Genomic DNA, 13,346 nt, shown 5'->3' with positions numbered 1-13,346 from the left:
CTAATGCCGCAATTTTAGCATTGATAATCGCTTCACGTCATCGATTAAAAGGGCAAACCTACACAATTTTTTGCAGCTCTTTCGTAATCTGTATCTTATTTGCTATATGGAACAGTATATTAGTTGAATTTATTAATTATTTTCCCAATATACCTCGATCAGTCTATGCAATAATCTGTACTTTTTCTCCCTCCGGTAATATATTCTTTATGGCTAATTTTAACCTCCATCTATGCTTGATAAGTGCTGATCGCTACATTTTTGTAATGTATCCGTACAATTACAAACGGCTGGTTACCAGAAAAACAACTGGCATCATGTTAACGTTAATTTGGATATTGCCGGTTGTATCGATCTTGACATTAGTTACTTATCGAAAAATTAATCTTGAAAATTGCACGTACGATTACGAATTCGGTCAAAGTCTTGCTTTAGCCGACGCTATTTCTGCAACTGCCACCTCGGCTGTCCTATTTTTCATACCTTTAAGTGTTGTTATCATCGTCTATACCAGAATTTTTTTTGTAATTAAATCACACACTAAAGAGCTGTATGCTGGTAAAGACAGTAAAACTATAAAGAAGAAGGTCAACAGAAACTATAAAGCCATCATCCAAATGGTCGTATTGATTGGTGTATTCGTTATCATGTGGTTGCCATTTGCTGTATTATCAATTGTTGCTTCCTTAGTTATTGCATTAGTACCTTCATCCGACATAAGTTTTGTTCCTTTGGTTACGTATGCATTAATATTTCGTTTCTTAGCGTATTCATATCCCTTAATACATCCTGTCATGTATAGCTATTTTAACGTACCAATGAAAATGGAGTTGCTACGTTACTTTTATCAATGCATTGGTAGGGAAGAAGTCTTTAGACATCGTTTGCAAACTGGACAGGGAACAGTCTTTTCTGTTCATGAAGGAAAATCGGCACATACCAGAGAAATAAATGTATCATCTATCGGTAATTTCGAAAATAGCGGAAATCAAGAAAATTATCAAAATCATAGACGTCTAGATAGTCGGGGTAATAATGAACAAAAAGACGGTCAACTCGATAAACTACCTCGACAAAAGGTAGTAAGGATTCAAGAATCTCTCGAGTATCTCTCAGCGGTAAGAAACTAACTTTAGTACTAGTTAAAAATTGCGTAGATTTATTTTAGCCTAGTTTTATACAAGATTTCTAAGTACTGCTGTACATTACGACATCAATTAAACAACTCTGTCTTACATTATTCTATTATCATGTCATTTTAGGTATAAAAAATCTAACATAAGTAATTCAATGACGTTGACTTTTAAATGACGATCATTTTAGCTCTAAGCTAAGCTATCCAGCCAGTCAATCCACAAAAGGTACTTAAACATTGCATTATTGTTGACATCAAACGGCATGACTACATGATTACGAGCGTGTAAAACACTGAATTTTAAGAGGAAGAACTATCGATATCAATAAGTTCATCGCTTGCATCGCATTTGACTCTTTTAATTCCTGCGCAATCGTCGACGTCATCAATTCGATCTGTTGCACAGTTGTGATATCTACCAATTTCTGTAATATCTTGGCTGAATGTTATAAAGTATTAGCTTCTAAGTATCTTAAGGTGTTACAAAATAAGATCAATACAGTACAAATTATAATCCTTAGCTTGTTAATCATGATAAGCGTATGAAAGATTTAACTTTTTTATAAAGTAATTACTATGCAAGTGAGAGTACACCATTTACAATATTTGTATTTTGATTTTGTCATAGTAATGAAAGATGAGTTACCTATAATTATACGTATATATATATATTACGCAATCGTACAGTACTTTGTTCATATCATTCATACTTCCCGCTGATCTCAAGCGAAATAGTTTAACTCGATATCTCCCACAAGCCGTAAAATTTCTAAATCTAAATCTATTTACTTTTACTCTCAGTTACGCCAGGATGGACTTAGCTACAATAAGTAAAAAGAAAATACAGCACCAAAAAGTAAATTTGCCCGTATTCTTTATCAATTGACCGAATAGTCTAGTATTTTTTTCTTCAATTCTAATGAGTTATACTTTAAGTAAATTTAATAGAAAGTATACTAACAGTAATAGCGATTTATACAACCCTTAGTACCCTATAAATACATCATCTGGTATTATAGTTCTTTTCACTATTTTATTAGACAATAAAATAATTTTATTTTAGATGTTAATCGTTAATGGCCTGTTAGGCACAAATATTTTCAATCTTCTATAAGCTGTACTGTTTAATTTCTTTAGCTTTTTGATACACTACTGATAGGCTATATGTCTTGTAAAATCGATCTTAGTTCATCATCATATCCAAAATTCATTTGATTTATCTGCTGCCAGCTTTAATTTCGTTACAGAAAAGAATTTTAGTAGCTTTATAGTAACTTAAACATTTTCGCTAGTCATGTTTTATTCTGAGTACCTCCTTCAAAATTTACGATCATTTTATAGTATCAGTCCTATAACTTTACGGTCTTCGTTCACTTTTTAGAAATGATGCTTGTCTTGTAAAGGTGTTAAGTACTATAAAGCTTTAAATACAGCGTCACCACTTAATTCCTCTGTAGGATAACATGTAATTTCCTACCACATCATATGATAACATTAAGAATTATATTATCAAATGCGAACGTTGGCTGTCATTAATATTACTTATAGTTTTATTACATATACAGTAGCTTAGCACAATAAACTATGAATATGCTTTAGCAAAGTCAACGCATCGTTACAATCATTGAAGACTCCAACATTGTATAGCTTATTTCGTATTATTACTTTATGGATAATTGATGCTAAGAATTTTGTATTGTAAGGTGATAGTATGCATGATAAAATAAATGATAATTTGCGATATTTTGCAAGATAGCCTTGCATTCTATTTAGCTATACGTGACCATTACATATCAAAGTGCCTTAGAGGTGAAGACGACGTTTGCACTATATATATATATGAGTAATGTATGCAGATTATTAACTCACTGAGATATTTAATAGTTGGTAGAATATAAAACCTTAGATACAATCTATCAAAATGCCTAGTGGTAGAGTAAAAATGTAATCTTGTATTAATTCCTTCCAAATTGAATCGTAAATACCATATTCTAAACAGACCACGATATAGTGCAGTACGATAAAATTAAAATATGAAATATTTAAATTAATAAGACAAGATAAATATAGAAGGCACACTTGTATATATATATTGTTAGTGCTGATTAAGCAAGGATGCAGAACTTACAACCTTACAATTTTAAGACTGGTAACACCAAATAAAATGATCTGTAGTAGTCACTTTGTTTGCTAAAACGTTTGCATACTTCGCTTCTGCAGAAGTGATCCGTTACCGTGAGAAAATAGCTATAAATGGTCCTTTTTCTGGGTTATATTAGCAGACTTTTGTCAAAACCTGGTAGCCTTCTACAAGGGTACCGTTAGTCATTCTATAAAACTAGTTATGAATTATCTAGCAATTGAAATATTTATTGAGCTTACACACGTACAGTATCATATAAAAATAGTAGTAGTAATTTATATGGCTGTAATTATATCATCTATTAAATCTGATATCAAACTAATATCTAAGAGTGACTTAGTCAAAACGGTAGTCATAACTATCCACAAAAATTTTCCTTCAAAATAATACTTAATATTATCTAGTATCTCTTTATATGTTCAAAAGAGAATTGATACAGAATACCAGCACTAACAGTTTGTCCGTCAAACCGAAAGTAGTCGATTTAACATACTTCAAACAACATAATCACCAGTATTGTACAGACTTGTATTACTACGTGATTAATCTCATATGCAATAACCGAAAAGATCAGATAATCGAAACTTTAGAATTCATCTATTAGAGCTGTATTTTGTTGGAGACTTTTAAAATTCAATTAATGCTAGTCCATGTATAATCTCAACTGACCACTTAGCTATTAATTGTAGATCTGTTAATAAAAATTACTATCTAGCGGTGAAATAAAATCACCAAATTTCTATCTATCGTCCAACGGAAGAGTCAGTAAACCCAAATGACGTAAAATACTCAGACCATCCAAGTTAAGAACAGAAACATGGAGAATTTTAAGCTTAACCAGTTGTCTCGCGAACTGCAATAGAATTGTTGCAATTTATCGTTTTTGTAAATGTATTAAAATTATTAGAGGCCATTGTATCGGTACTAAAAATACCAAGAACTATATAATTATCATTACTTTCGCTACTCTAAATCTTTATAAATATCGCTAAATAAATTAATGTAATATAATTTATACTACAGTAATTAGAGTAAGTATAATAGCTATTCTAAAGTGCTCTATGACTTATTAACCAAAATCATTATATCTATTATCTATTGATAAAATCCGAATTATCGTAATTAATCTAACTACAAAAATAGCTAAGCTTATTAAAGAAAGGTAATTTAGTATATTACTAGACTATATGCACTGCGGTATCTCTCTTTACTAGATCTACAGTTGATACTACATTTTTTAATAATTTGTTATATTTCACTACTACCGTGTACTTATATTAATGTACAGCTGCGATAAAAATTAATTTACATTCGTTAAACTGTACTACCAAATTGCTAGAGTAGCAGATTATGGATCCCTTTAGAGTAAAGAGAAATAATAGCAATAATTTACATCGTAGAAATAATACTCACCGTATGAGCTGCAGATGAAGCGTTACCGACAACAACAACCATTTTTCCTTTCATCTGCAACAATTGGGTTATTAAGGGTGAAGTAGTGTTTAAGGCATTTTCGATTAAAACACGAGAAGATGGAATATTTATACTACGCGGAATATGGCCCTGATTATATCTAGTGTAGTAAATACTTGGTTAAGGAATGAAAATGTAATTACAATTACGTAAGATTGGCTATCATATCGACCCTTTAGTAATTTATTATAATTTCAATTAAAATTAGCATTAGATATAGGATACTCGTCCGTATCACGCGTATCAATAACCAAAACTCTGTGATAGGCAGGCTCTGTAAATGCTGAAGCTTTACCGGTTGGATCTAATTGGTAAATTCGTACAAAATCTCTGGTATTAATTCGAGGACACATTTCTTCCTGTCGTTGTGAAGTAGTAGGCAAGTCTTCTTCTGGCTAAAGAGTACGAACGAAATAATCACACTTAAGGAGCTCATTCTTACGTAACTTGATATTAAAATTCTTAAACATGAAGTTGACATCTGCATACTATAACTTTTAGAGCATCACTATCCCCTGTGTCATCAAATAATACATCAAAAGGATTGATGGAATGCAAATCTCTCTCTATTTTCCGACGTTCATGTACACGCCTATAAATACTTGGCGGAGTCAAACTACTCATTCTTTTTGCTTCCTTAACACATATTTCGATGTCCAATTCTTTAATATCGAAAGATATTGCAAATTAATAAACCTTAAATTATAGCATCTGCATTTTAAAAAAATTTTAGTATAAATTTACAATCAATATCATTTTACCTGGTAAATCAGAAAATAAAAGAATACATTCGTTGAATCCGGAACTCAGTAATTCAGATCGTAATTGAAACAGCAATCCTAATCCTATAAATAGCGGAAATGAACTATTTCCGAGAAGGAGCGCATCCCACAAATGAAAAATTTTGAGCAACGGAAAGACATCTATAGTTTTGATGTAATGAATTTCCGACGGTCAAACTTTATGTAAGCAATTCTAGTCGTCATAGAATCACATTAATACCGATAAACTAGTAACTTGGATAATCAAAGTACTTACGCGTATATACCGTCAAAAACCATGGAATTGCAAATAGCTAAGTACGCAGAATAAACAAAGATATAATGTCATCTCAAGATTATGATTTGTTCTTAATTAACTGAAATATATCGCTCGATCTTTTGATTTCCTAAAAAAGTTTGCTATACTTACATCAGGAATAAAACTGATGTTATCTAGATGATCCATCAATTCTGGGTCATGATATGCAATCATTTGAGAAAACACAGCCAAATATTCTTAAATTGTAAAATAATTCAAGATTGTTGCATTAAGTAATTGTAAATCAGATCAGCTATAACAGAAGACTTTCTCTTTTCGAAATCGTTTCTACAGTCACCTTTAATAACGTGAGAGTTATCTTTCAAGAAAAAATTATGCAAGTATTTAGAAATAAAAGCGCACAGGCTTGCAAAGGCCAAGGCTATAGTAAATAAAAAAAGTTATTAATTTTGATGAAATTATAAGCTAAAAATAATTAAGATGTAATAAATTACCCTCATTATTAAAGTGTAAGTGTAAGAAAGGAGCACACAATGAATCAAGACCTGAAAAAAATAGGCTCAAGTATCATTAACAATTGAATAGATTAAATAGTCAAGGAACTATGATAGATTCGACCATACCTTGCCAGTACACCAAGTCAGTATGTGACACAACCCATGCTTTTAAAATACGTTTAAACTTTATATGGCCAGTAGGAGATGAAAGCAATCCATCATACTGGTGACATCTAGGAATATCAACTTCGATCTAAATATGGACACAATATTACTGTTATAGGCAACTTTCTTATCTCCTGTTCGCACTAAACCATAGTATGATAACGTCTTTATGCCAATTATACCTGGCGGTCAGTAGAATTTGGCGTCTCTTTATCAATCAGATCGTAAATTTCTTGTACGTTACCCTAAAAAATTGTTTGCAATATTTTTTTAAACTTAATCTAAAATAATTCATCGAATTAGCTGAGGAGAATTAATCAGTCGAAATTTTATGATCATTAATTTCTAATATCAGACTGCCTTATATGCACTCATTGCTCTGCTAACCCGGATCCCCAGAAGAGCTGACCATACTTTTCCCCTTAAAAGGGGAGGAATATCAGTAGCAGCTTCCGAAAAGAGGGTTTTCAACGTATGGGGATATCCCTTGGTTTCGATACGAAAACAGTAGTTATTGTAACAATTTATAAGATTTTATTCCATTCACGTTTCAGTATGGCAAATACAAACCTCCAATAACCGTTGAAATAAAATGATTCTATGTGTCTAAAAATTTTTAGATAAATCGTTCTTAGCTACTAACTTAAGAAAGTTCCCATAGCTTCAGTATTGATGAAAATATGCTTGAGCGAAAATGAAATAGATACAACTACAATATCTAATCATATCTTTTAAATATTATCAATATACAGTGCTACACTAGTACGCAATAGCAAACTTACTTGATAACAAACATCACGTTCTTTAATTATAGGAGGAAGTTTAGCGGTTTCTTTTGTTTCCTCCGTACTACTGGTAAACCTAATGACGCCGAGCAAAACTGCATTAAAGAGATAAACAGTCACTACATGAATACTTTACAGATATAAAGCCATGCATTGGCTTACTGTGAATATTCTATCAATGGATAAAGCTCTATTCCGTTTATTGACTCAATTTTCTAAAAGTAAATGCGACATCAAGTGATCAGGAAAATTTTTGCCATATGGAATTATAGCGCTATTAATCCGTTGTGTATAATTAACTAATTATGTATCAATACTTACTTCTAATACTTTTTCTAAAGGGAGGATTTGAACAGAGTTATCATGTAAATTTAATCTATCTTTCGGTTGTCCGAATGCATAACCATCATTTGTTGTTAAACTATAATATTATAATTAGATTTTAAGGGTTTAACGGATAAAATTTTTCCGCCTTTTTAATCACGAAGTTACCACAATATCGCATTGGTTATAAAATTTTATTATATCCTAATCTAAAAAGCATCTCAGCCACTCTTACTTTGGCATACTACAAATCGGAGGTTCGGACTTTATAAGTTTAGATTTCTTTAGTAATGACTCCAAATCTCCAGCAGCAAGTGACCAAATATAGTAAACTTCTTCAAATAGCCTTAATTAACCACACGATAGTAGTTTTAACCGAATAGTAATTAGTCTTAGGTATAAAATACAGATGCCGTTACGCCTACCTTTCCGATAAGGAACCTTTAGAATTTCGAGATTCTAAGAAATAGAATACTTTTTAGTATGTATTAATTATGCGATGTAAATCTCTCATATCTCCCTTTAAAGTAAAGGTAAAATATGCCGTTGAACTTATATATACACTATATCATTTAATCTATCAACTCACGTTGTCGATATCCTATATTTTGGGATTGTATCATATATGGAAAAGATAGCTTTGTATTATGTAACTGAACCTATTGAGAGATCAATACTTTAAACAAGTAAAAACTAAAGTAAAGTAACAGTCTTCTAATAAAATCTCTGATCTTACTGGCTGCTTGATGCGCAACTCTTCAAATAATTCATCATCTAGTAACTGTTTCGGTAGAAGCCTTGATAAGCATAATTTACAAAGAAAGATCAGATTAGTACAGATTATACCTAATTTAATATTGCTAAACTAATACACCGTAAAGACGATCCAGAGTTTTAATACAAATACCTATTCGTTGGTGAAACTATCAAACATTTTTCTATAAATGATTTTAGCTTGGGGTTTACTGACTAATGAGTAAAATCAAAAATATGCAAGTTATTTAAACATCTGAATTAAATATTACGATTTATTGCATTCTTACCAAGATGCTATCATTGCCAAACTTTTGCATGAAATAAGGCAGTGCGCTATCATCTTCCCCTGTAAAAGCAAATTGCATCCTATTTACATATTTATTGGATATTGGTTTATTCGAAAACGAGTTCTTGTTTGTTTTCGAAAATATTTGCAGAAATGATCAAATTTATTTATTTCTACGAAAAGACAATTCGAATATTTCCTTGCATCGGTTTTCTAGTTTAGTCATTCTACTGAGTAAAATTAGTAACATACTTTCATATAACTGCAATAATTCCTCTGTAATATCACGCAAGTCCTTTATGCTACCATCACAGATGTTCCTTTGCTACATATTATTTAAAACGTATAATGGATAGGTATACATTTGTAAGTCATATACCTTAATAGTGTACTCATAGTATATCATAGAAAATGCGAGATAATTGAAAACAATACCATAATGCGATAAACTAGATGTTAAAAATAGTTAATCTAAGGAAAAATTATCTCTTTGAAATGTAATCACAATATTGTAAATTAAAGTATCCATTGAATTTGTCACGATTTAGGTATTAAAGAATATAGCTTGGACAAAACACTAAATGTAATAGTATATTTTACGTGACAAAATACTTTCACGAACTACTGGCAGATTTAGCCTCTTCATACTCTTGGACATGTCATATGGATATACAGAGTTAGAGATATGTTTGTTATATAAATCACAACAAATGTTGCGGCCGTATGATTTTCCTAAAGTTTCTAATAACTAAGACTAATTCTAAAGCAGTTATAATAATTTTGAATTATAAAAAGCATCTTACTATGACCATTTCTAGTAAAATAATTCCAACGGACCAAACATCAACCTACGAAGTTGCATAAGAAAGATACTGAATATCAACGGAGTAATTTAAGATTTATTTACGCTTTACTGATAAAATGATGTAAACGATAACATAACCAACATTCAATTGTTTTACGAATCCTTAGATTTGGTATTACAGTATCAGAAGTGGTTTACAGTATACACTATAATTATAAAACCTTTTATACCCATAGTAATAACTGTAAGTTGAACTATACGACTGCTGCTATGAAAAACTACACATATCTGACACTTTGCAACTAAAAGTTACGTGAAACAACTGTCGCAATTTAATGCATATGATTAAAATGTTAGCTACACCTTCAAAAAACACGCAAACGACTATCTTTTAAACTAAAGCAGTATATTTGAGCACACAAGAATCATGGCTTCAAGTCTGAAATATTATTCTAGCTAAAGTAGTGAATGAAATTTAATAGTATTATGGTTACCTCAAAATGATGAGAATATACTTAGGGCAGGATATTACTGTATGATACGTTATAAACTACTCATGCCTAAAATTCGTCTTAACGGCTAGGAAATAGTGGGCGTGTAACATTTTACCGTTAAAAACAAATGACGGTTTACCACAGCGATTAATATTGCTTAAAGCTAAATTAATGCTATTGATTGATGTATTACTTGTGCTGTGCCTACGAGTATAGTATCAACTAGCGGAAATAAATCATATGTGGTCAGTACACACAGTACTATAGAATTATAATCTACATGATACCAAATACGATCGGATATTGATCAATATAAGCATTTAATCATGTGCGCTATATCATCGCAATACGAAGCGAATTATTGAGAATTAATTTAAAAATCCTCTTTATATTATCATAACTTATCCAAGTGTACCTTAAAACCGGAGGGACCTAACTCGGCCGCATAATTTGGACCAGCAACAATGGCTTCAGGTGGTAAATACGGGGGATATCCAATAGGAAAGGTAGTTAAACTGCCAAAATGAGTTACGTAATACAGTCCAAAATGCGATAATTTAATGTTGCCCTGGTAGAAGTTGTAGAGTCAATATAGGATTAACTTATGATATATAGTACACTTACTTATTAGCCTTCATAAATCGAAGATTGGCTTTAATAGGTCATTAAATGCAATGAGCTTGCTTTAAAATCTTTATATCACAAAGAAATATCTAACCTCGCTCGCAAGTGAAACGTTAAACGGGGTCAGCGAACGATGAACAATTTCATAGGTATTAAGAAACGCTAAAGCCTGTAATATTTGATAGCCAACTTGTGCTATAGTCGTTGCACTTTCAGTAATAAATGATGGAATAAAATGAAGCGAAATTCATATTATAGACTGTAGAAGGTGATCGAGTAGTTTTCCATCTACTATATCACAGCAAATATTAGTTCCTTAATCTGAAAACTGATTGCTAGATTATCTCTGATTTAGCTACATAAATCTCTAATAAGAATGTAGTTATACCTCAATTGCCTGCCGCTGCGGATACAATCTTGTAGGTTAATTTTGTTATATTCGCAAACTACGAATAAACGTTCTATCAAAACGTATGCAAATAATCAAGGTAAATCTGATCAGTAAATTTATGCCATTATCTTCTAGAACTATTTAAAAAATAGGTAATTTAATCCAATTTGAACTGCACTTCACCGCTAGATTTTTATCACGTTAAATGACAATATTGCAACATTGAAAGTAGAAAGCGTTACTTGTTGGTCATTTTTTAAAAACGTCATTGACATACTATATATTACGCAGATCATGCTCGAAACTTCACCGATATATAGCATAATCTGACTGATTAAATTCTTCCAATTTATCAGAGTAAGCTACACTTTAAGCTAGTAGCAAAGAAAATATAAGCCTCAGACATTAAGTTCTTAGCTAAAGCTTTGCATTGTAGGTTTCCAATTTCGTTGACTTTATAGCTAGCAATGTAGTACAGTATCTCTTACCATGTTTTCCCCGGACTAGATCTATATACTGGCAAAGATATGGATGAGAAATAGATTTCAACAGCTGAAATCTTCCTAAAATTTTAATGGAATTCGGAGTTAAAGGTAAACCATTTATACCATATTTATTAGCTGGTAAGGGGGCAGCCAAGAAAGTAGAAACGCCAAGCTCGGCGTTGCCAAGTAGACCTTCCGTCAGCTGGGTAGCCATAGCTCTGATAGATGTACGGCAAATCTTTAATTAGCATGGCTTGCAATATACAGTATGACATACTGTATACTGTACAGTACAGTATTATAATAAACTGTACTGTACGCTGTACACTGTACAGTACTGTACAGTATATTAATCTTAATCATACAGTACAGTACAGTACAAATCAATTTTATACTTTGCTTTGATACTGTACTGTACCATTAAAATATGGATATCGTACAATTCGACCTGTTCACAAATTCGATCAGCTCGAAAATTTTCAAATGTTGTCAAAATCATTCGCCGAAACTGGTGTTCAAGTAACTACTACATTATAGTGTACTGTATACTGATAGTGTGTATCGACGAAGAGCTGCGCCCGTGATCTAGCGTAACAGTAGAGAAGTCCATAGTCAATATTGTGTACGTTGTTACACTACGTACTGATGTGATCCGTTTTCTTCCATATATTTGAATAGTTTTTAAAAACTAAACTATTGGTAAAACGCTTAAAAAATATCAATCGTTATGAACCTTCGCATACAGATAGGTCTCTTATTATAGAAGTTACCTACTGTGACATTCATTAATTAATGCATCATCAATATTATAATTTTGTTGTGTGATGAATCATATGTTGACACCTAGCTACTAATTAACTAATATTAAATGTCATAGAAAGTGTGTTGTGATTCTGGCTATAATAAGTATGTAGACTGGGTTATTAATTAATTACTGTTTTTGCACCAACGAAGTTGGTGAGGATATATAAAGTCTCAAAGTTCTTAATTGAGAGTTAGTTACGTTAGTCGATGACAGATGGCTATCAGTTGCTAGTCGTAATTGTAAGTTGTGCGTTCAATCGGACATTTTAATAAAATAGCTTCTAGAATAAAGTTTTGATCCTTAACGTGAGTAATCTATCGTCTAAGACTCGAATCTAAGTTTGGTTGATTAAAGAGTGCTTAGAGTTAGTTGCTTAGATAGTTAAGTCTACTTTAGAGGAAAGAATCCCGTTTAATTCTTGTGTTACAATCTCGGTTGTGACACCTACTAATTGATTAATCTTTATCCCGATGAAAATTAGCTAAGTCAAGAGCTATGTGCACATATTAAATCCATGCATTTGCTATCAATTTTGTACAAATTGATGCAAAAGTTGTAATATCGAATGTATCAGATCACGTCGTACTGGGGGGTACTTCTCTTCATTTTACTTTCAGATTTTGCACTCGATGTTCAGATTAACTGTACTCTGTACAGTGTACAGTACTGTAAGTCAGGGTCCTTAATTTAGCATTTTGGGGTCGCCGTAATAAGGCGCTAAAACTGTACTTAGAGTACAGTACAGTACAAGGACTTTCAGTCCGTGACCAGAGTTCGGACAAGACCAGATCAAGAGATCCAGTGATACTGTACAGTGCAGCGTACTGTAGTCAATGAGTGTTAGGTACAGTACTGCACACTGTACTGTACATTGTGCGGTCGGACAATTTTATCCTGTCGACATCTCTATGCAGTATACTGTATAGCGTACACCTATCGATAGTTTGGTTACCGATACTAACTACTTCTTTTAGTGAACAGTTGTCGCAGGCTCTGGTATCTACTGTATGTTTTTTCTTACCTTTATGATTGACGCGCGACAAGGACTTCTCCAAGGGTCTCTAGTGCGCACGATCATGATATCAATATGATATCCATAAAAGCAAACTACTGTACTAGAACCCAATGTTTTTACTA

At 32.1% G+C, this 13,346-nt stretch overlaps 2 protein-coding genes across 2 annotated transcripts; one reads left to right on the top strand and one right to left on the bottom strand.

Moving 5' to 3' along the window:
• Positions 1-317: 317 nt before the first annotated feature.
• TRIADDRAFT_56422 (uncharacterized protein) lies at positions 318-1,969 on the top strand (the record flags this gene model as incomplete). The annotated part of the gene is made up of 2 exons (XM_002112820.1): positions 318-1,118; positions 1,937-1,969. 2 exons carry the CDS (start codon positions 318-320, stop codon positions 1,967-1,969), a joined length of 834 nt encoding a protein of 277 aa, XP_002112856.1.
• Positions 1,970-5,510: 3,541 nt separating this feature from the next.
• On the bottom strand, positions 5,511-11,576 carry TRIADDRAFT_11272 (uncharacterized protein; the record flags this gene model as incomplete). Its single annotated transcript, XM_002112384.1, has 20 exons — positions 5,511-5,674; positions 5,790-5,826; positions 5,943-6,028; positions 6,130-6,213; positions 6,287-6,337; positions 6,416-6,542; positions 6,637-6,699; positions 6,842-6,940; positions 7,025-7,060; positions 7,237-7,306; positions 7,402-7,454; positions 7,561-7,660; positions 7,799-7,909; positions 8,241-8,423; positions 9,147-9,226; positions 9,409-9,453; positions 10,320-10,472; positions 10,623-10,737; positions 10,917-10,989; positions 11,408-11,576. Coding segments are annotated over 20 exons (1,899 nt in total), but the record flags the coding sequence as incomplete, so codon positions are not given.
• Positions 11,577-13,346: the final 1,770 nt, after the last annotated feature.

Source organism: Trichoplax adhaerens, genomic scaffold (assembly GCF_000150275.1).
Source record: "Trichoplax adhaerens TRIADscaffold_5 genomic scaffold, whole genome shotgun sequence".
Lineage (NCBI taxonomy): Eukaryota > Metazoa > Placozoa > Uniplacotomia > Trichoplacea > Trichoplacidae > Trichoplax > Trichoplax adhaerens.
Note: the sequence above shows the minus strand (reverse complement) of the source record. Positions and strands in the feature narration are given on the sequence as shown.